Here is a 27,776-nt window from a genome sequence, read left to right on the forward strand (position 1 = left end):
TTGCTGATTCTTTATCTTTCGTAACCTTTCCGGACCTCAAGGTGACAGCCTGTACCTGTTCCTTCACTTCCTTCTTGCCCGGATTGGCCTCAGTATCACTAGGAAGAGTTCCTTGTGGTCTATTAATCAACGCATTAGCAATTTGCCCAATCTGATTCTCCAAAGTCTTGATTGACACCGATTGGCTTTTAACCATTAGTCTTAATTCTTTCAATTCTGATCTTTCATTGGAAGACTGTCCAGCCACCCCATGATTTTGTTGCTGGAATCCAGGTGGAATTGCTGCCTCGGCGCAAATTGTTGTTGAAAACCAGAAGGGTTAAAAGGTCTAGATCCTTGCTGCTGAAACTGTTGCTGCTGTTGTGGCATGTAGTTATGATTATTGCTCCAGCTGAAATTCGGATGATTCCGATTATTGGGATGATAAGTGGCCGGAGCTGGTTGTTGCGACCTCTGAAAGTTGCTCACAAACTGAGCGGATTCGCTCGATATAGCACACTGATCTGAAGAATGTGCTCCAGCACAGAGCTCGCAGACTGAAGGTGGCTGCTGATTTCCTAGATTTGCCAAAGAATCCACCTTCATAGTAAGAGCCTTAATCTGAGCAGCTATGGCTGAAGTAGCATCAACATCCAGAATCCCTGCTACCTTGCCCTGATGAAGACGCTGAGTAGGATTCTGATATTCATTCGCGGCCATCATCTCGATCAACTCATAAGCCTCATCATAGCTCTTAGCCCATAGAGCTCCACCTGATGCTGCATCGAGCATTGGCCTCGATTGAGGACCCAACCCATTATAAAAGCAATTAATCACCATCCAATCAGGCATCCCATGATGTGGGCACTTTCGAAGCATCTCCTTGTAGCGTTCCCAAGCTTCACATAAAGTTTCACCAGACAGCTGAGAGAATTGAGTGATAGCATTCCTGATTGCAGCTGTTTTAGCCATAGGGAAGAACTTAGTAAGAAATTTCTGAGCCAGATCCTCCCATGTCGTAATAGATTCTGCAGGAAGAGAATGCAACCATCCTTTAGCTTTATCCCTCAGAGAGAATGGGAACAACCTCAATCTGATGGCATCGTCAGTAACACCATTGAACTTGAAAGTGTCGCAGATCTCAATGAAGTCCCGAATATGCATATTAGGATCCTCAGTCGGAGAACCCCCAAACTGCACTGAGTTCTGCACCATCTGAATAGTGCTCGGTTTGATCTCGAAAGTGGTGGCCTGAATTGCTGGCCTGACAATGCTCGACTGAATGTCATTGATTTTAGGCTCAGAGAAAGCCTTAAGAGCCTTAGTATCATTCACAACTGGTGGTCGATCAACCATTGTAGTACTCACTATCGTTTCTTCCTTAACCAATGCTTCCTTACGAGCCCGAGAACGTGTTCGCATACACGTCACTCAAGTACCTGAAACACACATAACGAACTAAAGTGAGAAAAGAATCCAAGTCACTGAACTTTAATGACCACTAATGACAAGCACATAAACTAAAATAAAACACCGAGTCCCCGGCAGCGGCGCCAAAAACTTGTTCACGCAAAATCACGCAAGCGTACGTGGTCACAAGTAGTATAAAATCAAATTCAGTTCGTTCCCACAGAGACTGGTGTATTTAGAAATATGCACTTATGCAACAATGTATGATTATTATTCAATGCTTAGACAAGTATCGAATTGGGTTTTGGTTATCTACTTAACTAATTCAATTCGAATTATGAAACTAAGAATTATAAACTAAGAGAAAAGCGATTTACTAATGAGAATAAAAACATTGGATTTTAACTTCATTATATACTTCATTCAGAGTTATGCCTTATCGATATGTGATGGTTGATAAATAATCAGATAACACGAAACTGATACACGCTAACTGTCGTTATACGTGCACCATAATGCTACACATCCACAATTAAGATAGAAGGTAAACAGACACCAATTATGCTTAGACCCTATATGTCTAAAGAATTTGAAAACATAACGGTTGAAGAACAAGTTATCTATCAAGATTACATAGGGCGATGCAAGATGGGTAAAATCACACCACTAATCATGTATATCGAATACATAATCCTATGTTCGCATGGCAAGTTCTAAATCAATATATCCACTGTCGATTCAATAAAGATTAACCCACAACTTAGATGTTAGCTACGCATCCAAAAGAATAAGCACAACCAATACGAAGAAATCAAACATTCATCACATAAATAATTAAGGCAAATCAACTACTGAAATCCATATATAAATACGCTAGAACCCCACGATAATGATTAGTTCATAATCGAACTTCTCATCATCATGGGAATAAGAGTAAACATGGTACTGAATAGTTTAAACAATATCGAAAGAGTAAAACAAGAGTTTCGAAACAAATCCGAATAAGCATCCAAAAGTATCGCCTAATTGGAAGAAGACAAAAGAAAACTATGAATCTAGATCTTCTCCGTAGCCGTCACGTGCTCCTTAGAATGTTTCTAGGTTATCTTTTAAGTCCCCCAAGCCTTCCTTTAAATTTCCCAGCGAACGGGCCTTCAAACGGATCAAAAACGGGCCAAAATTCCCGCTCAGGTCGTGGGGCGGCCGCGCCGAAGTTGCGGCGGGCGGGCCAACGGGGCGGCCGCGCCAACGGGGCGGCCGCGCCAAAGTGGCAGCCCTGACATCCAACCTTTACGCGTCCGTATCTTTCTCTTCGAGCATCCGATTGCTTCACCATTTTTTTTCAATGAAAGCTATGATTCTCCTCTTCGTTCTCCTTCCAAGAAACCTACACAACACAACACTAAAACATATCAAAAATATCAAAAGCTTGAGGCCATTCCATCAATTTAATCCAAAACGAAGGCTTCCAAGTGGATATAAAATCCACTTATCACACCCCCAAACTTAAACCGATGCTTGTCCTCAAGCATAGACACACACACAAATACTACTAACGCAATGCATGAATGCAACTAAATGCCTACATCTAATCGAATCATGAAGTGTAATCCTTGTTAACATAGCATCCTCAGAATATGCAACATTCTCGGCATTCATCTCTTTCACATATTAGCCATGTCCTCTTCCACTACAAGTGTGAAGTGCATCGTGTGTGCTAGCATGCTCTCTAGTGAAACAAAACAAAGACCATCAAACTTCAACAGAGTCCTCACTATGAGCCGTTAATCAGAATCAGGTTTAAACACTTCTTTACTAAAGAGTCAACTACAATTTAGGGTCACTAAAGAATTCCTATGACTCTCTCATTTTTTTCTATTATTTTTTTTTGCTAAGTCTAAGGTTGGGACGCTTCTCTGTGTAAGTGAGTCACGACCGCCATTCGACTTCGCTTATTCTATTTTATTTCTCTTTTTTTTTAAATCAAGTAATTCTCCAGTAATCAAAGGTTGTGAAAGGTCACCAGGAAATTGCTTATTCTAATACATATGCACTTAATACCAGCACAAGTACATGGATCGTCCCTTTCACATGACATTGCATTCTACCCATTGATCTCAAAGGAGTACTTGATAATTTTTATTCTTTTTTTTCTTCTTTTTTTTTAGAAAGGCATATTTATCCCTCAACTCCCCCAAACTTAAGATTTACAACCTCTAAGTTCAAAAAGGGAATACTCCAAACTCTACACCCGACTCAACACGAGGACTCAGGAAATAAGTTAGTCTAAGTCTTATCTCTAGAGCATAAGTGTAATTACAATTTTCACACAAGCAATTTCACGCAAGCGTACGTGGTCACAAGTAGTATAAAATCAAATTCAGTTTGTTCCCACAGAGACTGGTGTATTTAGAAATATGCACTTATGCAACAATGTATGATTATTATTCAATGCTTAGACAAGTATCGAATTGGGTTTTGGTTATCTACTTAACTAATTCAATTCGAATTATGAAACTAAGAATTACAAACTAAGAGAATAACGATTTACTAATGAGAATAAAAACATGGGATTCTAACTTCATTATATACTTCATTCAGAGTTATGCCTTATCGATATGTGATGGTTGATAACTAATCAGATAACACGAAACTGATACACGCTAACTGTCGTTATACGTGCACCATAATGCTACACATCCACAATTAAGATAGAAGGTAAACAGACACCAATTATGCTTAGACCCTATATGTCTATAGAATTTGAAAACATAACGGTTGAAGAACAAGTTATCTATCAAGATTACATAGGGCGATGCAAGATGGGTAAAATCACACCACTAATTATGTATATCGAATACATAATTCTATGTTCGTATGGCAAGTTCTAAATCAATATAGACACTGTCGATTCAATAAAGATTAACCCACAACTTAGATGTTAGCTACGCATCCAAGAAGAATAAGCACAACCAATACGAAGAAATCAAACATTCATCACACAAATAATTAAGGCAAATCAACTACTGAAATCCATATATAAATACGCTAGAACCCCACGATAATGATTAGTTCATAATCGAACTTCTCATCATCATGGGAATAAGAGTAAACATGGTATTGAATAGTTTAAACAATATCAAAAGAGTAAAACAAGAGTTTCGAAACAAATCCGAATAAGCATCCAAAAGTATCGCCTAATTGGAAGAAGACAAAAGAAAACTATGAATCTAGATATTCTCCGTAGCCGTCACATGCTCCTTAGAATGTTTCTAGGTTATCTTTTAAGCCCCCAAGCCTTCCTTTAAGTTTCTGTTAGGAATCAATAATTTTTGATGATAACATAAACATTTTGTAACATGTCTTACTTAGAATCTTTATCAAATTTCAGTTGTAATTGTTATATTTCTTGTCTTTGGGAATTATCAACGGATGGGTAGAATAGGATGGCTAATTGTAAATATCCAATGCCATGTAATTTTATCTAAGTGAAGGATATTCAACTGATGAGATGTAACTATTCAACTGATGAAGACTGGATGATGTTTCAACTGATGAAAATCAAGCATTCAACTGAAGACAAAGTGTTCAACTGATGATGCTGAGGAATTCAACTGATGAGACTGGAACAGCATTCAACTGATGGAGTTTGTAATTCATTCAACTGATGAGCCTGACATTCAACTGATAAAGTCAAGAGCAGTTGAAAGCAACCAGAACTTTCAACTGATGAAGCAAAGAGCAGTTGAAAGTGACTAGAGCTTAAGTCTGACAAATCACATGGATCGAATTACACTAAAATAGACATGGAAGCCTAATTAGGAAAATAAAGAAGAAGCAGAAACATACTTATCTCATGCAGTGCAATCTGGATCAAATCAAGATGATGGTCAAAGATGAAGACATCTCAGAAAGAATGCATAAGACAAAGTTGTGCAACATTGTTTTTAGATTAGAGTGCATTTTGTAATCTAGCTAAAAGCTTTGTAAAACTTGGAGTATATAACCAAGTTAGAAGCATCAGTTGAACTCGTTCAAATTACTTGAGAGAAAAATCTGAGAGTTAGAACTTGTTTGAGTGATGAACCAGCAGCTGTGCGAATTGTAATCAATCCACAGATTCTTCTATATAAAATCTCACGGGTGGATCATTCAATCCACCCGTATTTTTAAATACTTGGTGTTTTCTGTTTTACTGTGATTAAGTGTATTGCTCCTTGAATCTTTTAATTTGTAAAAGATTGTATTCAACCCCCCCTTCTACAATCTTTCTTATAGTTGGTGTAAAATAACAATTGGTATCAGAGCCAGGTTCCCAACAAACAGGGAAAAAGATCAACACTGCTAGAGAAAGATGGGAAAGAAGGATGCTGGAGTGAAGATTCCTGTTCTTGACAAAGACAACTATTTTCACTGGAAAGTGAGAATGCATCTGCATCTGTTGTCCATTGATGAAAGCTATGTGAACTGCATTGAAAAAGGACCTCATGTCCCCATGAAGGTCTACACAAGTATGGGAGCTGATGGTGAAGACATGGTAGGTAAGATGATTCCAAAACCTATCCATGAATATTCTCAAGAAGATACTGAAGAAGTGCACAAGGACAAGAAAACCATGAACCTTCTGTTCAATGGTTTGGATCAAGAAATGATTGATAGTGTTATTAGCTGCACAAGTGCCAAAGAAGTTTGGGACACCATCAGGACCATCTGTGAAGGGAATGAGCAAGTAAGAGAGAACAAAATGCAGCTTCTGATTCAACAATATGAGTCATTCCATTTCAAGGCTGGTGAAAGTTTGAGTGATACATTTAACAGATTTCAAAAACTTTTAAATGGTCTAAAGCTCTTTGGAAGAGTATATCAAGTTAAGGATTTAAAATTGAAATTCTTAAGAGCTCTTCCCAAAGAATGGAAACCCATGACAGTCTCTCTCAGAAATACACAAGAATTTAAAGACTATACTCTAGAGAGACTGTATGGAACCTTAAAGACTTATGAGCTTGAAATGGAACAAGATGAAGAGATTGAGAAAAGCCAAAAGAAAGGGCATTCATCTGTGGCTCTAGTTGCATCTCTAGAGGATACTGTCAAGGACAAGGGAAAGTCTCAAGTTGAAGAAACTGAGAAGTTAGTCAAAGAGGAGAGCTCAGAGTCAAGCAAAGGAAAAAGAAAAGAGAAAGATGTAGCTGATTCTGGTGAAGAAAGTGATGGAATTGATGAGCATCTAGCCTTCCTGTCAAGAAGATTCTCCAAACTGAAATTCAAAAAGAATTTTAATTCTGCAAAATCATTTAAAGGCAATCCCAAGTCTGATAGAAGCATGGTAGACAGATCAAAATTCAAGTGCTTCAACTGTGGGAATGCAGGTCACTTTGCAAATGAGTGCAGAAAGCCTAAAGTTGAGAAGAAGTCAAGTGAAAACATTGACTACAAAAAGAAATATTATGAACTTCTCAAACAAAAGGAGAGAGCATTCATCACAAAGGATGATTGGGCAGCTGGAGATGATTCTGATGAAGAGGAGGAGTTTGTCAATCTAGCTCTAATGGCCAACTCCACAGATCAAGAAGAAAACACTGGAAGCAGTAGTCAGGTATTCACTACAAACCTAGTTGAGTTAACTAAAGATGAATGCAATGCTACCATTAATGAAATGTCTACAGAATTGTATCATTTGCATGTTTCTTTAAAATCTCTCACTAAGGAAAATAGTAGAATTAAGGAAGCTAACACCTTTCTTAGTGATAGAAACAGTGCCTTGGAAGCTCAATTTATTGAGTTTGAGAAGCTAAAAATTGAGTGTCAGACAGCCAAGGATGATCTCTTGGTTGTTCTGAAGAGAGAAGAGATCATAAGAAAGCAGCTTGATAAGGAACAAGAGATTATTGCCAAATGGAAATCTGGAAGAGATGCTTCCACCAATATCATTAACATGCAAGGTAGAGAGACTTTTGTAGAGAATGAATGGAAGAGGAATAAGAAAGTGCTTGAGGTATCTGAGAACAGTTCAAGTGATGAGAATACTGATGATGATCATCAGTTGAAAAGCAAAGTCTCAACTGATGAGAGTCATCAGTTGAACAAAAACTCATCAGTTGACAAGAATGTTCTCAAGAAGCTTAACAAGAAATATGGTCCTGTTAAAAAGAATTTTGTTAAAGGTGAGAATAGTTCTTCTGAGACCAGTGATAGTGTTAATAACACTCTCAATTCCAGTAACAAGAACAAGAAGAAGTTGGATACTAGTGAGCATAAATCTGAGGAGACTAAAAAGAAGAAAGGAAATAGAAATGGCAAAATAGGAGTTAACAAGCACACCAATTACACTCCCAATGCTAGTGCTCTTAGGAAAACCTGTAGTAAGTGTGGTAGTGTAAATCATTTATCTGCTAATTGTAAAACTGTGATTGCTCCTAATTTATCTTTGCCTATTCCTATGACATCTGTTTCTCACATGAATTTATCTGCTATGAATATGATGCCTGGTTTATTGCCTCACAATCCTTATTCTCAGCCTAACATGCCATATATGCTCAATCCTTATTTTAATGCCTTTAACATGCCTCAATTTCATTCAAATTTTCATGGAATGAACAATGTATGCATACCTCAAAGGCCTGTGTTTGAAAACAGAGTTGATATTCCAATTTCTCAACCAAAACCAAAGATTGAATCAATTCAATCCAAGGTAAAGGTTGAGAAAGTGGAAAAGGCTGCTAAGACTAACAAATCTGGACCCAAAGCAATTTGGGTACCAAAATCAACTTAATCTGTTTGTGAAATGTGTGCAGGGAAACCACAAGAAGAATTTGTGGTACTTGGATAGTGGATGCTCCAGGCACATGACTGGTGATTCCTCCCAGTCCGAATCTATCACTTGCCTTCTCAGCAAAGCAAGCTCAGATGACAGTTGGCTATGGCATAAGAGATTGTCTCATCTAAATTTCAAAACCTTGAATGAGTTAGTAAAGAAGGACTTGGTAAGAGGTCTACCTAAGCTGGAATTCTCCAAAGATGGATTATGTGGAGCTTGTCAGCTAGGAAAGCAAAAGAGAAGATCTTTCAAAAGCAAATCTCTTTCATCAATTGTGAAGCCCCTTCAGCTCTTGCATATGGATTTATTTGGACCAGTCAACATAATGTCCATTTCAAAGAAGAAATATTGCTTAGTGATTGTTGATGATTTTTCAAAATTTACTTGGACTTTCTTCCTGCATTCTAAGGATGAAGCTGGGAAAATCATCATTAATCATATCAAGGCATTAAACAACAATCCAGATGTCAAAGTTGGAAGGATAAGAAGTGACAATGGAACAGAATTCAAGAACTCTGTGATGAAAGAATTTTGTGAAGAAGAGGGAATTATTCATGAGTTCTCTGCACCAAGAACTCCACAACAAAATGGTGTTGTTGAAAGGAAGAATAGAACTCTTATTGAGGCTGCAAGAACCATGATTAATGAAGCTCAACTTCCAACCTATTTTTGGGCTGAAGCTGTGAACACTGCTTGTTTCACTCAAAACATTTCACTAATTACCAAACGTCATAATCTAACTCCCTTTCAACTCTTCAAAGGAAAGAAGCCAACAATTAGCTTTCTTCATGTATTTGGATGCAAGTGTTATGTTCTAAGAAATCAAGGTGAAAATCTTGGAAAATTTGAGGCCAAGGCAGATGAAGCTATTTTTGTTGGATACTCTGATGGAAAATCATTTAGAGTGTATAATCTGAGAACCAACATTGTTATGGAATCAATCCATGTATTTTTTGATGATAAGAAGATTCAAGGATTCTCAGATGAAGGATTTCATGATAATCTCAGATTTGAGAATGAAGGTGAAGGTGATCTGTATGATAGTGATGATGACTGTGATGACATTATTCAGAATGTTGGAATTAATCCTGGAACTAATGTTCCAACTGATGACTCTCTAGTGCAAGAAACAACTGCTATTGGAAATTCAACTGAAGCATCAGTTGAAACTACATTGGAGGGATCAGTTGAAACACCTCAAGGATCATCAGTTGAAAGAATGTCTCAAAGTTTCAATCAGTCTAGAAATAATGAGATGTCAAATTTAGGGGGAGCTTTCCAACATGGAAACCTGAACTTCAATAATGAAGCCACATCATCAAGACAATCACTTCCACCACAAAGAAAGTGGACAAGGGATCACCCTTTTGAGCTAATTATTGGAGATGCAAATGCATCTGTACAAACAAGAAGAGCAACTCAAGATGAGTGTTTGTACAGTGCATTCCTTTCACAGGATGAACCTAAAGTCATAGAAGATGCTCTCAAAGATGTTGATTGGGTTCTTGCTATGCAAGAAGAATTAAATCAATTTGAGAGAAACAATGTATGGAAGCTGGTACCCAAACCTAAAAACAGAACAATTGTAGGAACAAGGTGGGTATTCAGAAACAAGGTGGATGAGAATGGAGTTGTCACCAGAAACAAGGCAAGGCTTGTTGCTAAAGGATACTCTCAATCTGAAGGAATTTATTTTGATGAGACCTTTGCACCAGTTGCAAGACTAGAAGCAATAAGAATCTTCCTGGCCTATGCTGCTCATGCAAACTTTAAAGTTTATCAAATGGATGTCAAGAGTGCTTTTCTAAATGGTGAACTGGAAGAGGAGGTATATGTCAGTCAGCCTCCAGGTTTTGAAGATCCAGAATTTCCAGAGTATGTTTACTTTTTATTAAAAGCACTCTATGGACTAAAGCAAGCACCAAGGGCATGGTATGACACTCTGTCTCAATTCATGTTAGATAATCATTTTTCCAGAGGAACTGTGGCTAAAACACTATTTTACAGAAATGTAAATGGTGCCTTTATTCTGGTTCAAATTTATGTAGATGATATAATTTTTGGTTCTACAGATGAGAAACTTTGCAAGAAGTTTGCTAATCTAATGAAAAGTCAGTATGAAATGAGCATGATGGGAGAGCTCACCTACTTTCTTGGTTTACAAGTTAAACAAGTAAAAGAAGGTATATTCATAAATCAAACTAAGTTCATCTATGATCTACTTAAAAAGTTTGATTTATTGGATTGCAAAGAAGCTAAGACTCCCATGCCAACAGCCACCAAATTAGAGTTAAGTCCTAATGAGAAATCTGTGGACATCTCTAATTATAGAGGCATGGTTGGTTCTCTTTTATATTTGACAGCTAGTAGACCAGATATTATGTTTTCTACATGCCTCTGTGCTAGATTTCAATCTGATCCTAAAGAATCACATATTATTGCTATAAAAAGAATATTCAAATATCTTAAGGGAACACCAAATCTTGGTATTTGGTACCCTAAAGACTCTGGATTTGATCTAATTGGATATTCAGATGCTGATTTTGCAGGATGCAAAATTGATAGAAAAAGTACAACAGGCACCTGTCAATTTCTTGGTGACAGATTGATTTCTTGGTTTAGCAAAAAGCAAAATTCTGTATCAACCTCTACAGCTGAGGCTGAGTACATTGCAGCTGGAAGCTGTTGTGCACAATTATTGTGGATGAGAAATCAATTACTTGATTATGGATTAAATCTCTCAAAAATCCCAATATTTTGTGACAACACCAGTGCTATTGCTATAACTGAAAATCCAGTACAACACTCAAGAACCAAGCACATTGATATCAAATACCACTTCATAAGAGAACATGTGATGGCTGGTACTGTTGAAATGCATTTTGTTCCAAGTGAAGAACAGATTGCAGATATCTTCACAAAGCCTCTTGATGAATCCACATTCACAAGGTTGGTAAGTAAATTAGGTATGTTAAATTTCTCCTAATTTAGAGTGAATTTTTCTGTAATTTGGCAGCCAGAATTTGATTAATTTTGATTTATCAAAATTGAATTAGTAATAATTCTGGATAAAGTCTATAATATTTCAACTGATGAACTAGTGAAATTGTTTCAACTGATGTTTGAAACAATATCCTCTTGTTTTGTTTTTCATTCAACTGATGACACCAGTTGAAAACGCTTTCAACTGATCTTCATCAGTTGAATAGGAAGTTTAAAGAGGCGCTTATTTCATCCGTTGAAAGCATTATCAGATCTGAGCCGTTGAAATTTCTTTTGTCTCTCTCCTACTTTATACACACGATCGTGTGTGTAATTTTTGTAGAGTTCAATAAGAGTAATTTCTTCTCAACGGTAATTTCTCAGCCAATCACAGCAATTTTCTGAGAAAGTATTTAAGTGTTTTAATTTATTTTCATTTCTTTTCATCTCACTCTTTCGAATTCTTAAAGCTCTCTTCTCTCTCTGTGCAAAAGCAAGCTCTAATTTTTCTTCAAGCTTTCTCTGTAACTGCAATGGCACCAATGAAGAAGTATACTGCACCAAGTGGGTTCATTTATGAGAAGAACAACTTCGCATCATTTGTGGATACCAAGGCAGTAGAGGAGAAGGAGTATCACAAGATGATGGAGTTCATCAAAGCAAGCCAGCTCTCTTATGCTATGCTTGAAGCTCCTACCATCTACCATGAAATAGTGGAGGAGATGTAGACCTCTGCAGAGTTTAATAGTGAGAATGAAACTCTAACCTTCTCTATTAATAATGAAACTCATTCTGTTAATGCTGATGTTATGAAAGCATGCTTTAAGATTCCTGAAGACACTGTTTTATCTTTGCCTAGTGATGTTCAGTTGGTTAATTTACTTTATGCCATGAATTATGTTTTGCCAACTGATGCCTTAGGTAAAATAGAAAGAAGAGGTCTTAGGAGAGAATGGAGTTATTTGTGTGATGCATTTATTAAGGCATTCTCTGGTAAAATTAGTAATTTCAATGCTCTTACTTCCCAGATTTTGCAAATGCTTTACATGTACCTGACTAATGAATATTTCAACTTTGGTGGTTTGATGATCCAAGAAATTGGGGAGAAACTAGGTGATAAAACTGGTAGACCTAGGAATATTTATTATGTTAGATTTCTTATGATGCTAGCTAATCATCTTAATGAAAAGCTAGTTATCACTAACAAGGAAGCCAAGCTTCCCAGTTTTGTGCAGGAAAAGAGAGTCTTTAAAGACCTCTTTAGGATGAATCTATACCCCTCCTTGGAGGTGGTGTACCTGCCAATAATGGAGGCTGGAAAGGAAAAAGAGGTACATGGCTTTCCTACTACTCTTTCTCAACCCTCACCTTCTTTGCTTTCTGCCATCAGGGCTGTTGAAGAGGCCCATCAACAGTCCACACAAGTGGCAAAACCTTCTAAAACCAAATCTTCTAAACCAACCTCAGATGCCTCCCAAAAGACATCTGTTGTAAAATCCAAGAAACACAAACCTGAGGGGAGTGTGATTGGAGGTTGTGAGGGGGAGGGAAAGGGTGAACATAAAAGAAGCCCTAAGCATAAGGATGGAGAGGTGTGTGTTGACCAGCCTAGCCACTCTGCAGTCTCCCAAAAGACTGTAGATGTTAATATGGAATTAAACACATCCCTAGCAGCATCCTCCCAAAAGGATGTTGCTATTGAAAATAGTCCCCAACCAGGGACACAGATAAAAAGGGGGAGGGACACCACTTCTTCACCAATCAAAGCTTATGGGAGAAAGAAGATGAGAAGTGACAAACTTAAGCACTCTGCACACACACAGGCATCCATTCTGGATTTTATGCCTGTAATTTCTCAAAGTCAGATTGATGTGACTCCAATAAATGTGGAGTCACAGCCCCCTTCTTCATCTCAACAAATCACCCATATTTATGATCTTACCATCTCTACTACTCAAACACAATCCCCAACCTCTTCTGTGGATGTGGAATTAATTCACACCACACTTGTAAATTCTCCATCTTTGGATTTCATGGAGAAGCCCCCCTCTGAGATTGATCATCATCATTTTGATGATTTGTTGGATCTTTCTCTTCCACTTCCTTCTTCTGTGACAGTGTTTTCTGTGGATTTTCCTTTAAAATCAATCACCACAGACTCAACTATCACAGCCTCTAAACCTATTTCTTCATTTTCTTAAACTGATCTCCCTCATCAGTTGAATAGTGTTTGTCCTTCAACTGATCTGCTTAACAGCTCTCATCAGTTGAATGCCTCCTCTACTCATGTTTCAACTGATGTCCCTCATCAGTTGACAACTGCTGCTACTTCAATTAATTTACCTCTTTCTACAGCAGTTGATCACATGGTAGCACAAACACTTCTAGGATTGAGTGGAGTGAGCTATGGAGTGGAGAGGCAGCCTAGTGAGCTGGCAAAAGGAGAGGGTGTGGAGAGTCTGGCATTTTCTTCTAGCCAGGAAAAAGGAGAGGATAAGAGTGACCCTTTAGTAAGGGTAAGTGAGGGAGAGGTAAGTGGTGTGGTGAGCCAAGGGGAGCCCTTGATGCAAGAAAAGAGAGAAATTGAGAGAAATGCAGGTGTCAATGAAGGGTTTAGTGAACAAGATTTTCAAGCTGAATACAGATCCATATTGGATAGTGTTTCACTAGACCCTGAGACTTTTACTCATGGGATGTCTTCTATTCAAGACTTTGCCAGATTGGATAATTAAGCAGCTGAGAGGCACCTCAATCTGATTCACACTACATCTTCTATTCTTAGAGCAAAGGAGGCACTTACAGCTCTGCCTGCCAATGCTGGGGATGATTTTCATTATGATGATAGTGATGAAGACCTCAATGATGCTCTGGAGGAATCTCTTGTTGAACAACCTACAACTTCTCTACCCTCATGGCTCTCCATGCAGTCTGCCAATGCAATTGTTGTTAGCATGGAGCTGCAAAGGCAAGTTTCCACCATTCTTCAACCACAGTCTGGAAGCTCATCCTCCCCTCCAGCCATCTCTGCCACTATTGCCAGTCAGGCTCTAGACAATCTCAAGCTTCACAAATATCAATCTCTCCATTTTCAGCATGAGATAGAGCATCTAAATTCTCTCATTGCCTCTGTTAAGACTGATCTGACCAAGCAAATTGATGAAAAGCTTCCAGCTAAAGTCAAATCAGCTCTTTCTGAATCTGAGCAAAAGCAACTCCAATTGGAAAAACAAGTGGAAGTTCTGGAAGGAAATGTCCATATCTTAAACTCTAGAATGGAAGAAATGTTGCAGCATCAAAGAATTCAGACTGGACTTCTTCAACATCTTCTTCTTGCCTCTGGTGTTTCACTTCCCAGTCCATCCCCTACACTTGCTGCTAACAAAAAGAGGGAGAAAGAATTACCAACTCCTGCAGAATTGATCAGCCAAATTCCTCCTCCTTTCCACACTGAAAGGGAAAAGCAAAAGATTGAAAGGATGAAAGAATTAGACTCTATTGCAAAGAGAGTGGCTCAGTTGGGCAAGAAATCTTCTGCAGCCACCACAGCTCAAATTTCTTTTCCAACCACAACTACAATTCTCAGGGTGATTACACCTGAGATTGTTATTCCTTCCAAGACAGAAAAGGGTGAGCCATCATTTTTGAATGAGTTCAAGGCCATTCTATCTCCAAGCAATTGTGGTTACTCCAGGCCTGGAAAAGACTCAAGCTCAATCTACTTTCCACTAGCCAGGCCTGACAAAAATGAATACAAGCTTTTGGGCCAAGAGATCAAAAGTTACAAAGACTGTACAGATGTGGCTTTAAAAGCTCATTTTGCCATCATCTACAGAGAAGGCCAAAAGCTGTTTATTGGAACTGGCCATCCTCACTACTCATTTGCAAAAGCTGAAGAGGTGGCCAGAGAATGTGAAAAAGAGGAGTTTGAATCTCAACTCTCTTTGAATCAAGAAATAGAGGTTGATGAAAGGTATGCTATTGAGCTGGAAGAGGAGTTGGCAGCTGAGCTTCTAAATGAGAAAAGATTGCCTCTTGAATCTTCTCCAAAGAAAAAGAGAGTCAAATCTAAAACTAAGATGCCTGAGGCAGCCAAGAGAAGAGAAGAAGTGCCAGAAAAGCCTATCTCAAAGCCTTCCTATCCAATCAAGGACACCACAGTGGTACATCCAGATGTCAACTTCCATGATGAGCCAATAATGCCAAAGGAGGAGCCAGTTGACTTGGAAGATATCCCAATTCCAGCCTTTCTTGTTCAAGAATCTTCCAAGCCAAAGAAGAAAGTCAAGTCTGTGGCTAAGAGGATGACTAACCCTCCTAAACCTCCAAAAGAACCTGAAAATCCTGATGACTATCTCATTATTGCTAACATTGAAGAAATTTCTGAGTTGGAGCTGGAGCTGGATGATCTTCAAGAAGTAAGAGGAATAGAAGCAACTTCAAAATTACCTGAAAGATTGGTATTCTCTTACAAAAACAAAGGTGATGTCATCTGGCCTCTTCACAGAGTTCTGAATTCTGAGGGATTCAGTTCTTTAACAAAAATATATGGATCTATGAAGAGGACAGGAGGATTTACACCACCTGCAAAGCAAATGGTACTAAAGAGAATCCTTGAGATCAGGAAGGAATGGTCCTCAGATGCTAGTCTGCAAAGAAGGCTGAAAATTCCCTACACTGGAAAGAAAATTCACCATGAACCTACTCCAGTCATGGAATTTAGGGACAATCAAGGTGTTGGGAGATTTTTCAGACCTAAAGATCAACTCAAGGTTGCTAGCTTGAATACTCTGAAGACTCTCCAATCCAAGCTCAACAGACAAGATAGTGATGAAGAATGGTTCTACAGGATCTTTCAGAAACAGATTAATATTCTTGAAGAAAAACTTAAGTCCAGAAGAAGAAGATCTTCTAGGAACAAGTAACTGCTCAGTCTAGAGGAGCATAATCATCTGTAAACTTTTCTAACTCTTGTATTTAAATTCTGCATTTCATTTTATTAATGTTTTGTTATCATCAAGTGTAGAATTTATGTCTGCATCTTCTCCAGTCATAAATTGGGGGAGATTGTTAGGAATCAATAATTTTTGATGATAACATAAACATTTTGTAACATGTCTTACTTAGAATCTTTATCAAATTTCAGTTGTAATTGTTATATTTCTTGTCTTTGGGAATTATCAACGGATGGGTAGAATAGGATGGCTAATTGTAAATATCCAATGCCATGTAATTTTATCTAAGTGAAGGATATTCAACTGATGAGATGTAACTATTCAACTGATGAAGACTGGATGATGTTTCAACTGATGAAAATCAAGCATTCAACTGAAGACAAAGTGTTCAACTGATGATGCTGAGGAATTCAACTGATGAGACTGGAACAGCATTCAACTGATGGAGTTTGTAATTCATTCAACTGATGAGCCAGGCATTCAACTGATAAAGTCAAGAGCAGTTGAAAGCAACCAGAACTTTTAACTGATGAAGCAAAGAGCAGTTGAAAGTGACTAGAGCTTAAGTCTGACAAATCACATGGATCGAATTACACTAAAATAGACATGGAAGCCTAATTAGGAAAATAAAGAAGAAGCAGAAACATACTTATCTCATGCAGTGCAATCTGGATCAAATCAAGATGATGGTCAAAGATGAAGACATCTCAGAAAGCGTGCATAAGACAAAGTTGTGCAGCATTGTTTTTAGATTAGAGTGCATTTTGTAATCTAGCTAAAAGCTTTGTAAAACTTGGAGTATATAACCAAGTTAGAAGCATCAGTTGAACTCGTTCAAATTACTTGAGAGAAAAATCAGAGAGTTAGAACTTGTTTGAGTGATGAACCAGCAGCTGTGCGAATTGTAATCAATCCACAGATTCTTCTATATAAAATCTCACGGGTGGATCATTCAATCCACCCGTATTTTTAAATACTTGGTGTTTTCTGTTTTACTGTGATTAAGTGTATTGCTCCTTGAATCTTTTAATTTGTAAAATATTGTATTCAACCCCCCCCCCTTCTACAATCTTTCTTATAGTTGGTGTAAAATAACAGTTTCCCAGCGAACGGGCCTTCAAACGGATCAAAAACGGGCAAAACGGGCCAAAATTCCCGCTCAGGTCGTGGGGCGGCCGCGCCGAAGTTGGGGCGGGCGCGCCAATGGGGCGGCCGCGCCAAAGTTGGGGCGGCCGCGCCAAAGTGGCAGCCCTGACATCCAACCTTTACGCGTCCGTATCTTTCTCTTCGAGCATCCGATTGCTTCACCATTTTTTTTCAATGAAAGCTATGATTCTCCTCTTCGTTCTCCTTCCAAGAAACCGACACAACACAACACTAAAACATATCAAAAATATCAAAAGCTTGAGGCCATTCCACCAATTTAAGCCAAAACGAAGGCTTCCAAGTGGATATAAAATCCACTTATCACACCCCCAAACTTAAACCGATGCTTGTCCTCAAGCATAGATGTTATGGATCAAAAATCGAGGGGTGAGCTTCGTGCTTTTTGATTGATCTCGCGAGTCGGAACTCAGACGGGTCCTCACGAGGTGCCTACGTATCTTCAGCGGGGTGAAGAATCAAGTCAAAAAACGTAGTTCTATTTTGGAGGGGTAGAGCCCTTTATATAGATGTCTCAGGGTTAGAGACTGATCAGAAGTAGGATCCCTGGTGTTAGAGTCCTAGTAGAAATAGGTATTTGAGTCAGAGATAGGATAGGACTGATCCTTGATCCTTATCTTGAGCTGCTGGAGGTTATCTAGGACTCTAGTTAGTTATCCACGAAACTCAGAGTTCTTGTAGGACTCTCGGAGTCCTGGACTCGTCAGTCAGACTCCTAGTAGGACTAGGATTCGAGTTCTGGGCCCTGACCGGGCTGGGGGCTCGTGTCTTGAGTTTGGGCAGCCCATGTTTCTCAAACATGAATGCCCAACGGGCTTTTTATAACCTCAATCTGCTAGCCACGAATTTTGGGTGATAGACCCAGAATCCGGGCCTTATATTCTGGCCTTTAATCAGACCCGGGCTCAAAATTACCCAATAATTTTTAGGGCCAATTTCAGACCCATATCATTTGCCCCCCAACTTTGGATAAGTTTCGTAGAAACTTTTCTAAAGTTTTAGAGCATTTTCAATCACTTCTCGAGTCTATTCTGAGTAAGGTCAGCCATCTAGGCCGATTCTGGACTTTCCTTAGTCGATCCGAGGCATTTTGGGGGTACATCAAGTGTTCTGGGGTGCTTTTTGTGCGTTTTCCGGGCGCTTCCAGGGCGCTCGACCTCGCCCAGGTCGATTTAGGGCGCTCAGGGCGTCCAGGTCGACGCTGGCGCGCAGCTCGGGCGCACCTCGGGCGCTCAGGGGCGCTCGACCTCGCCCAGGTCGATTTAAGGCGCTCAGGGCGTCCAGGTCGACGCTGGCGCGCAACTCGGGCGCACCTCGGGCGCTCAGGGGCGCTCGACCTCGCCCAGGTCGATTTAAGGCGCTCAGGGCGTCCAGGTCGACGCTGGCGCGCAGCTCGGGCGCTCATGGGCGCTCGACCTCGCCCAGGTCGACGCTCGCGCGCACCGTGGGCGCACCTTGGGCGCTTATGGGCGCTCACGGGCGTTAGGTGTTTTTTGACACCCAAGTCAGTTGTCGACCTCACCCAGGTCGATTTAGGGCATCCTTGGTGCCCAGGTCGACGCTGGTGAGGTCCTCAGGCGCACCTCGGGCGCTTTGGCGCTCCTGGGGCGCTCCCAGGGCGCTTCTCGGGCGCTCTCGGGCGTTAGGTGTTTTTTATCACCCAAGTCGATTGTCGACCTCACCCAGGTCGATTTAGGGTATTTTAGGTGCCCAGGTCGACGCTGGTGAGGTCCTCAGGCGCACCTCGGGCGCTTTGGCGCTCCTGGGGCGCTCATAGGGCGCTCCCAGGGCGCTTCTTGGGCGCTCTCGGGAATTAGGTGTTTTTTGACACCCAAGTCGATTGTCGACCTCACCCAGGTCGATTTAGGGCATTTTAGGTGCCCAGGTCGACGGTGGTGAGGTCCTCAAGCGCACCTCGGGCGCTCTTGGCGCTCCTGGGGCGCTCATAGGGCGCTCCCAGGGCGCTTCTCGGGCGTTCTCGGGCGTTAGGTGTTTTTTATCACCCAAGTCGATTGTCGACCTCACCCAGGTCGATTTAGGGCATTTTAGGTGCCCAGGTCGACGGGGGTGAGGTCCTCAAGCGCACCTCGGGCGCTCTTGGCGCTCCTGGGGCGCTCATAGGGCGCTCCCAGGGCGCTTCTCGGGCGCTCTCGGGCGTTAGGTGTTTTTTAACACCCAATGTTAATTGTCGACCTCACCCAGGTCGATTTAGGGCATTTTGGGTGCCCAGGTCGATGGTGGTGAGGTCCTCAAGCGCACCTTGGGCGCTCTTGGCGCTCGTGGGGCGCTTCATGGGCGCTCCCAGGGCGCTTCATGGGCGCTCTCGAGCGTTTCAGGACTATACATAGTTTAAACATGGATTATGCAACCATTAAGTGTAATCATGCTTGATTGTGACTTGTTAATGGTATAAGATAAGATTAGGCCTTAATCAAGGTTTTAGGGGCCTTTTCTAGGCTAATCCCTTGATTAGGGTTTTATAAGGTTTTATACATATTTTATACATGAAAATATGTATAAATATTGTATTTTCATTTATTTTTAGGCTCTAGGAAAATCTAGATCCTTCCAAAACCTTCTAGATTATGGGCTTTTTCTTGGGCTTGGGCTAGTTGACCTGTAATAGCAGGTCACTTGGCCTGTTGACCTGTTAGATGACCTGTGAGCATCCTCATTTCTCACTTCACACTTCTCACTCTACAAGTTTACAACATCTCTCTAGAATTCTCTCAAGCTTCGAGCTTTCACCACCAAGGTTCTTTCGAGCTCAAATGGCTGATCGGGAAGCATCACGCTTGGCCAAGATTTCCAAGGCCATGGGCACCTCCTCCAAGTCCAAGAGAGGTACTCCTATAATCATAAACTCTTCTTGTTCATCTTTACTTGATTTGATCAATATTATGCGGGATGAATACCCCTCCCTAGCTGAGCTAGGTTCTTATGGCTATGCTGCCGATTGTTCGCCTTCGTTGGCCAAGGCCTATCATAGATTGCTTAACTTTCCCAAAGCTTATTCCCTGGTCCGTGCCGAACCCGGGGATAGGACCTGTCATTGGGATCCGCAGCACTTGTTTGTATACAAGCATGCTCTACTAGCTGGACTTAGGTTTCCCCTGCATCCCTTCATCCCTAAGCTCTTAGCTGATGTGGGACTCAATCCTTGCCAATTGACGCCCAATGCTTGGCGCATAATTCATTGTTTCATGGTTCAGTGCCTATCTAAAGGCCTTTCCATGTCTGTCTCATTGTTTCGTAAGATTTTCCAATTCAAGAACTACCCGGTGGGCTCCACGGGTTGGGTTCTTATTAGTCATCGGCCTGACCAGCCTCATATTTTCAACAATTCCTCTATTCCGGATAACAACCCTCGTTGGAAGAAAGAGTTCTTCAAGCTACACTGGGAAGGGGGAGATTGGGGAACTCTATTCAGATCCAAGTTTTGTAAGGTCGTTGATGGGAGTGTCGACTCCATCCACCTATCGGATGTCGAGAAGGCAGCCTATGCTGAATTGGTCAAAGACAATGGCCAATCCAAATGCTGGGATCTCCTTGATGAATTCAATCTTAGAAAGCTTGGTCTTTCAAGGGTTAGTGATGAAGGTATAAACCCCCTTTTTTTTTACACCTAGGACTTTTCTCGGGTCTACCCCATTATTCACGACTTAACTTATTTCTTGTTTTTGTTTTGCAGCTGCCACAAAAATCAATGAGCAGAATGCGCCTCTCCAAGAGGAGACGGGTCGTATGAAGCGGCATAGGTTGGCTCAAGACCCTCGGGTCCCTCGGGAGTTGCCTGCCTTCCTTCAACCCCATTCAGAGGGAGGATCATCTAGTCAGCCTCGGGCTTCCAAGTCTGAAGCCTTTAAACCGGCCTGGGGTTTTCGAAGGACTGATTCGGTGCTGGGATCGACTGTTCATGCTTCTGATTGGTCCCTTCACTCTATTACCCCTGCCGACTACCAGGATGTGGTGCTACAGTCGGAGATCGAGGGGATTGATGGCTTTGGCTCTCAAGCCCTTGCTAGTGTGAGTGTTCTTACAAACTTATTGTTTATGTTTTCCGAGTCTTTCTTAACCCGTTTATCTACTTGTCTCAGGCCAATGCTCAATTCCAGGCTGCCCTCCATCAGGCTAAAGCTTGGAAAAAACAAGCTGAGAGCCACAAGAAGGCTAAGGAATCCTTGGAGAAGGGCATGGAGGCCCTTCGAATCAAGGATGCGGAAAAAGACGAGATTGTGGCTAAGACTCAATCGGAGCTAGTGGAAGCTCGAAGCGAGCTAGTCGAGGCTCGAAAGGGAAAGGATGCTATCATCGACGACTATATGGACTCTGATGAGTTCAAGAATCTGCTGGAGAAGCACAATGAGACCACCTCTGCAGAGGATTACAGTAACGGGTGGAATGAGGCTGTTCATTTCATTCATGAGGATCATCCAGACCTATTCCATCCTAAATGGGATTACCTCTGTCCCATGAGGATTGTTCTTGACTCTCCTAGTCCTATTGAAGAGGAAGTCGAAGATTTGGGTGTCATTGAAAAGCATCCGGCTGGGGTGTCCGGGTCTGCAGATAGCTCGGAGGCTGATTCCGAGTCTGATGAGTAGGATTTATTAAGGACCCTGCGTGGTCTACTTATTTAGACTTATCTAGCCTTAACTTGTAGTATTAGACTTGCCTAGCCTTAACTCGTAGTATCGGACTTATCAAGCCTTAGCTTGTAATTTTCACTCAATCAATGTTAATCGTAACTTATTTATGGTTGAATTCATGTTCCGGGTTGACCCGTTCACGGTAAGTAAACAAAAACTCAAGGAAAACATTAGAAGTATGAGATATGGAGCAATCCATAAGAAATTTTATTGAATCTATAGTAGAAGAGATAAACAACTAAAATCAACTAAGTTATAAACTAACTGGCAGTGGTCTATCTGACCTTATTCAATGGTCATCTACTTGCTAAGATAATCAAATATAATAAATCTTCAAGTTGGTGGCATGCCAACTCCTTGGAAACTCAACTCCATCCAGGGTCTGAAGCTTGTACGAGCCGCGACCAATAACATCCTTCACCTGATACGGACCTTCCCAGTTTGGGGCCATCTTTCCCTTGGGACCAACTCCTGAGGCCTCAGCTTTCCTTAGGACTAAATCCCCTTTTCTGAAGAATCGTTCCTTGACTCGGAGATTATAGTAATAGGAAGCTCGTTTTTGGCTCTCAACGATCCTGGCGTTAGCCTCATCACGGACCTCATCGATCATGTCGAGTGCGAGTCTCATTCCTTCCTCATTGGCTTCGGGCTCATACTGCTGGACCCTGGGGGAGGTATGAGTTATCTCAAGTGGCACTACGGCTTCAGCCCCGTAAGCTAACTGGAACGGGGTTGCTCCCGTGGAGACCTTGCAGGTTGTTCGATATGCCCATATATAGGGAGAATCTCTTCAGCCCAAGACCCATGCGCTTTCTCGACTCTTTTCTTTAGCCCATCAAGGATTATCCTGTTGGCTACTTCAGCTTGCCCATTGGCTTGAGGATGGGCAACCGAAGTGAATCGTAGCTCAATGCTATAGTCGTTACAGTATCCCACAAACTCTGGATTGTTGAACTGAGCTCCATTGTCAGTAACCAAGACTCGGGGTATGCCATACCTGCATATGACGTTTTCCCAAAAGAACTGAGCAACTTGCTTGGTGGTTATCTTGGCCAGGGGTTTGGCCTCAATCCACTTGGTAAAGTAGTCAATAGCCACTATCAAAAACTTCCTTTGAGCACTGGCGAGTGGAAACGGCCCTAGGATGTCCATCCCCCACATAGCAAAGGGAATCGGGGAGTTAATGGATGTCAGCATCTCTGGGGGCTGGCGCACAACAGGTGCAAATCTCTGACAACGATCGCATCTCTTAACATAATCCTTCGCATCCTTCAGCATATTTGGCCAAAAGAACCCAAGGCGAGTAATTTTGTGAGCCAAGGCTCTCCCGCCTAGGTGCTGGCCACAGATTCCTTCATGGACCTCTTTCAAGGCTTCCCGGGCCTCATCCGGCCTTAAACACTTCAAATAAGGTATAACAAAAGATTTCTTATAGAGAATCCCTTCAATGAGTGCATACTTTAAAGCTCTTACTTGTAGTTTTCGTGCTTCCCCAGCATCAGGTGGTAGATGTCCAGTTTCGAGATACGTTTTGACCTCATCGATCCAAGTGGCCCCCGTGTCGATTGGGGCTACCAGCTTGGCATTGATACTTGGGGTTTTCAAAACCTGATAGTAAACACTTCCCGAGCACACCTCATTCTCTGAGGATGCAAACTGGGATAAGGCATCAGCCTTTGTATTCTCTTCCCTAGGTATATGTTCTACCAAACATTCTTTAAATTGCGTCATCTGGGCTTTCACAATCCTTAAGTATTTCAGCATTGTTTCTTCTCGTGCCTCAAATTCTCCATTAACCTGTGACACCACAAGTCTTGAGTCCCCACATACTTTCAGGTTTTTAACCCTCAGGGTTCTCGCCAATCCCAATCCAGCTATAAGGGCCTCATACTCAGCTTCATTGTTGGTAGTTGGAAAGTCTAAATTGATCGCGTACTCGACCGTGAAGCCATCCGGGCTTCGGAGCACCAGCCCTGCCCCACTATTTTTTGTTTTTGAAGCTCCGTCAAAAAATAGTAACCAATACTCTTTAGGTTTCTCCTCTTCTTTGGGTTCCTCTACCATACTCTCCTGCCCCCCGACTTCCTTGTTGTCGATGGTGCATTCAACGAGGAAGTCAGCTAGAGCTTGAGCCTTGATTGCCACCCGTGGTTTGTATCGAATTTCAAATTCCCCAAGCTCTACTGCCCATTTGATTAATCTCCCACTAGCCTTCGGGCTATGCATTATGTTCCTAAGGGGCTGGTCTGTCAAGACTTCAATTTTGTGAGCCTGGAAGTAAGGCCTCAGCTTTCTTGAAGCTGTAATCATGGCTAAGGCAAACTTCTCAATCACAGAATAGTTGAGCTCCGCTCCATGCAAAATTTTACTAACATAGTAGACGGGTTTCTGGATTTTTCGATCCTCACGAACCAAGACCGCACTCAGTGCTTTCTCAGAGACAGCCAAGTAGACATATAATGTTTCTCCATCCACGGGCTTTGATAAGAGTGGTGGCTCTGCCATATACTTCTTCAACTGCTCAAAGGCCTCTTGGCTCTCACTTGTCCATTCAAAATCTTTAACTTTCTTCAAAGCCTTAAAGAAGGGCAAGCACTTATCCCCGGACTTCGAGATGAAACGTCCTAGTGCCGCGATTCTTCCTGTTAGCTTTTGAACATCTTTTATAGACTTAGGCGGCTCCATATCAAGGATGGCCTTTATCTTGTCGGGGTTGGCCTCAATTCCACGTTTTGAGACCATCAGACCCAAAAATTTTCCAGACCCAACTCCAAAGGCACACTTGGTTGGATTCAACATCATCTTATGTGTCCTCAGGACTTCAAAAGCCTCTCTCAGGTGTTCAAGGTGATCAGCTTTGTTCAAGCTCTTCACTAGCATATCATCAACATAGACCTCCATGGTTTTTCCAATCAGATGTTTGAACATCTTATTTGCCAGGCGTTGATATGTGGCTCCTGCATTCTTTAAACCAAACGCCATAACCAAATAACAAAAGATACCAAAATCAGTGATGAATGATACCTTAGGAATGTCGTCCTTATTCATTCGGATCTGGTTGTATCCACTAAAGCCATCCATAAAGCTCAACATCTCGTGCCCAGCTGTAGCATCGATCAGAGTATCTATTCTTGGGAGAGGAAAACAGTCCTTAGGACAAGCATCATTCAAATCTGTGAAGTCTACACACATCCTCCACTTTCCATTAGCTTTCTTGACCATGACTGGGTTAGCTAGCCATTCTGGGAATTGGATTTCCTCTATAAAACCTGCTTCCAAAAGCTTATCGACCTCCTGTTTTATGGCTTCCTGCCTCTCAGGGGCAAAACTTCTCTTCTTTTGTTTCACGGGTTTTCTATCTGGGCTTACGTTAAGCGTGTGTGTCATAAAGAGGGGATCAATCCCTGGCATATCGGCTGCGGTCCAAGCAAACACATCCCGGTTGTTCCTCAAGAATTTCACAAATTCGGATTTCATATCCTCGGGGAGCGACGCCCCTACATAGGTCACCTTCTCGGGCTCATCTGGATATAGGGAGAAGGGAACCAAGTCCTCAGCTGGCTTTCCTCTCCTTTCCTCTTCCTCTCGGACATCCAAGTCCTCAATTGGGAGAACTTGCCCCCCGGTCCCTCCAGATTTCAGAGCCCCCACATAACAACTTCTAGCCATTTTTTGATCTCCTATCTCTTCTCCCACCCCATTCTTGGTAGGGAATTTGATCTTCAAGTGGTAGGTGGATGGGATTGCTTTAAAAGCATGTATCCCAGTCCTCCCAAGGATAGCATTGTAGGTTGATGAAGCCTTAACGACCAAAAAATTCAGCATACATGTGGCCTGTCTAGGCTCGGTGCCCATTGTCACGGGTAGTTGGATCATACCTTCAATCTTTGTCTCCACGTTATTAAAGCCGTATATAGGCATATCTGAAGGTGTCAATTGCGAATCTGAATATCCCATCTTCTCATATGCATCATGAAATAAGATATCTACTGAGGCTCCACCGTCAACGAGTACCCTTTTTACAGAAGAGTTTCCAATCACCGGGGTGATTACCAAAGGATCATCATGGGGAAATTTAACTCTGTCAAGATCTAAATTGTCGAATGCTAAAGCAAACTCAATTTTTGCCCTCTTCGGGGGCTCTCCAACAATGTACATCACTTCACGAGCATAAGCTTTTCGTGAGTTACTAGATAGGCCTGCTGCGGTCGGTCCTCCAGAGATTACATTGATCACAGGCCCTCTAGGCTGGTTTCTCTTATTCCTATCATCGTTGTCTCTTCCACGGTTGTCATTGTCACGGGGATTCTTGTCCGTATCCCTAGTATACTTGGACAGCTTGCCTTTTCGGATCAAAAACTCGATCTCATCCTTCAACTGCCGGCAATCATCGGTCTTATGTCCTGTATCCTTATGAAACCTGCAGTACAAGTCCTTGTTTCTCTTTTCGGGGTCAGTCCTGATAGGCTTCGGCCATCGAACACTTTCATCTTTCTCAATTTCCATCAGGATCTGACTCCTAGGGGCATTCAGCCTTGCATACTCAGTGAACCTCGGTCCTGCTTTCTTTTTGGTGGGGGACTTATCACCATCCCCTGTCTTTGAATACTTACTATCCGCGTTGTACTCGGTGTCGTTTCCACGTTTGTTTGGGTTCGGGGTCGGTCCCTGGTTATTCTGAGATTTCTTCAGGCTTTCCTCAGCCTTGATATACTTCCTGGCCCTCTCCTGGAGCTCATTCATATTTTCAGGGGCCCTCTTGGCTAGTGATCGGCGGAAATTATCATCCGTGGTTCCTTGCTGTAGGGCAATCATGGCTACTTTCTGGTCTAAATCCGGGACCTTGAGCGCCTCCTTAGTGAACCTATTCATATAGTCTCTGAGGGATTCGTTCCTGCCTTGATGAAGGTTCATCAACGAGGCTGAACTCTTAGCGTGGGTCTTGCTTCCAATAAACTGGCCTATGAAAGCTCGGCTCAAATCTCCAAACGAGGATATAGGGTTAGGGGGTAGTTGACTATACCAGTGTTGTGCCATCCCACTCAAAGTTTGGGGGAAGGCTCGACACTTAATGGCCTCCGTGACTGGTTGCAACAGCAATGCATTCATGAAAGTTCGTACATGATTCGCGGGGTCACCCGTTCCATCATACGCCTTAATTGTGGGCAACTTGAACTTTCGAGAAATCCTTGCTGCCATGATCTCCTCGGTGAATGGGGGGATCGGGTTATCTGGATCACCTGCAGCCAACAAGTGAATTCTATTCATACCTGCGTTCTGAGGGTTTTCAGTCCGTTGCCGAGGTTCGGGTGGTGGCTGCCTGGTCTGGCGTGCCGCCCTGTCTCTTCTCAACTGAGCTATCTCCTGTTCATAAGCTCGAATCCTGGCTTCGTACTCCTGGTCCGTGGGTCGACGGGACTCGGGGTTATTCGGCCCGGTGTTGTGCTGGGAGCCTCGGCTCTGGTTTCCGTCTCTCCTCCTTCGTGGGGGAATATCATAGTCCCTCTCCGAATCTTCAGAAGAGTCGTCCGTATAAACTACATACTCATCGGTTGGTCCTCTTGTGGTCGTCACAACGGTTGAGTAATGAGTCCCATGATCAGTGGCTGTGGCCACAACATTAGTCATAGGGGGCAGCGTGCCAAAAATCATAGGAATCGAGGTTTGAGCAGCGGTGGCTGTGCCACTGCTAGCAAGGGCCAACGTGACTGGTGGTGTGGTGGTGACGGGATTTGAGGTTCCAGCGGTGACCTGAGACAAGGGTGGATCCTGGGTTGCGGTGTTGTCTCCGTTTGAAGGTGCATGAATTTCTGAGCGTAATCT

The 27,776-nt window shown here is 42.0% G+C and overlaps 1 protein-coding gene and 1 non-coding gene across 2 annotated transcripts; one reads left to right on the plus strand and one right to left on the minus strand.

The window, feature by feature from the left end:
- The first annotated feature begins 829 nt into the window (after window positions 1-829).
- Window positions 830-936, plus strand: LOC135152520 (small nucleolar RNA R71). The gene has a single exon (XR_010291695.1). It is a non-coding gene; the product is annotated as a small nucleolar RNA R71 (small nucleolar RNA).
- A 21,333-nt stretch (window positions 937-22,269) lies between these two features.
- LOC135152203 (uncharacterized) lies at window positions 22,270-26,768 on the minus strand. The gene is made up of 6 exons (XM_064092040.1): window positions 26,497-26,768; window positions 25,832-26,373; window positions 24,849-25,699; window positions 24,362-24,734; window positions 22,702-24,253; window positions 22,270-22,618 (listed from the first exon to the last, which is right to left on the minus strand). Exons 1-6 carry the CDS (start codon window positions 26,766-26,768, stop codon window positions 22,270-22,272), a joined length of 3,939 nt encoding a protein of 1,312 aa, XP_063948110.1.
- Between the last annotated feature and the right edge of the window lie 1,008 nt (window positions 26,769-27,776).

Source organism: Daucus carota, chromosome 4, assembly GCF_001625215.2.
Source record: "Daucus carota subsp. sativus chromosome 4, DH1 v3.0, whole genome shotgun sequence".
NCBI classification, from domain to species: Eukaryota; Viridiplantae; Streptophyta; class Magnoliopsida; order Apiales; family Apiaceae; genus Daucus; species Daucus carota.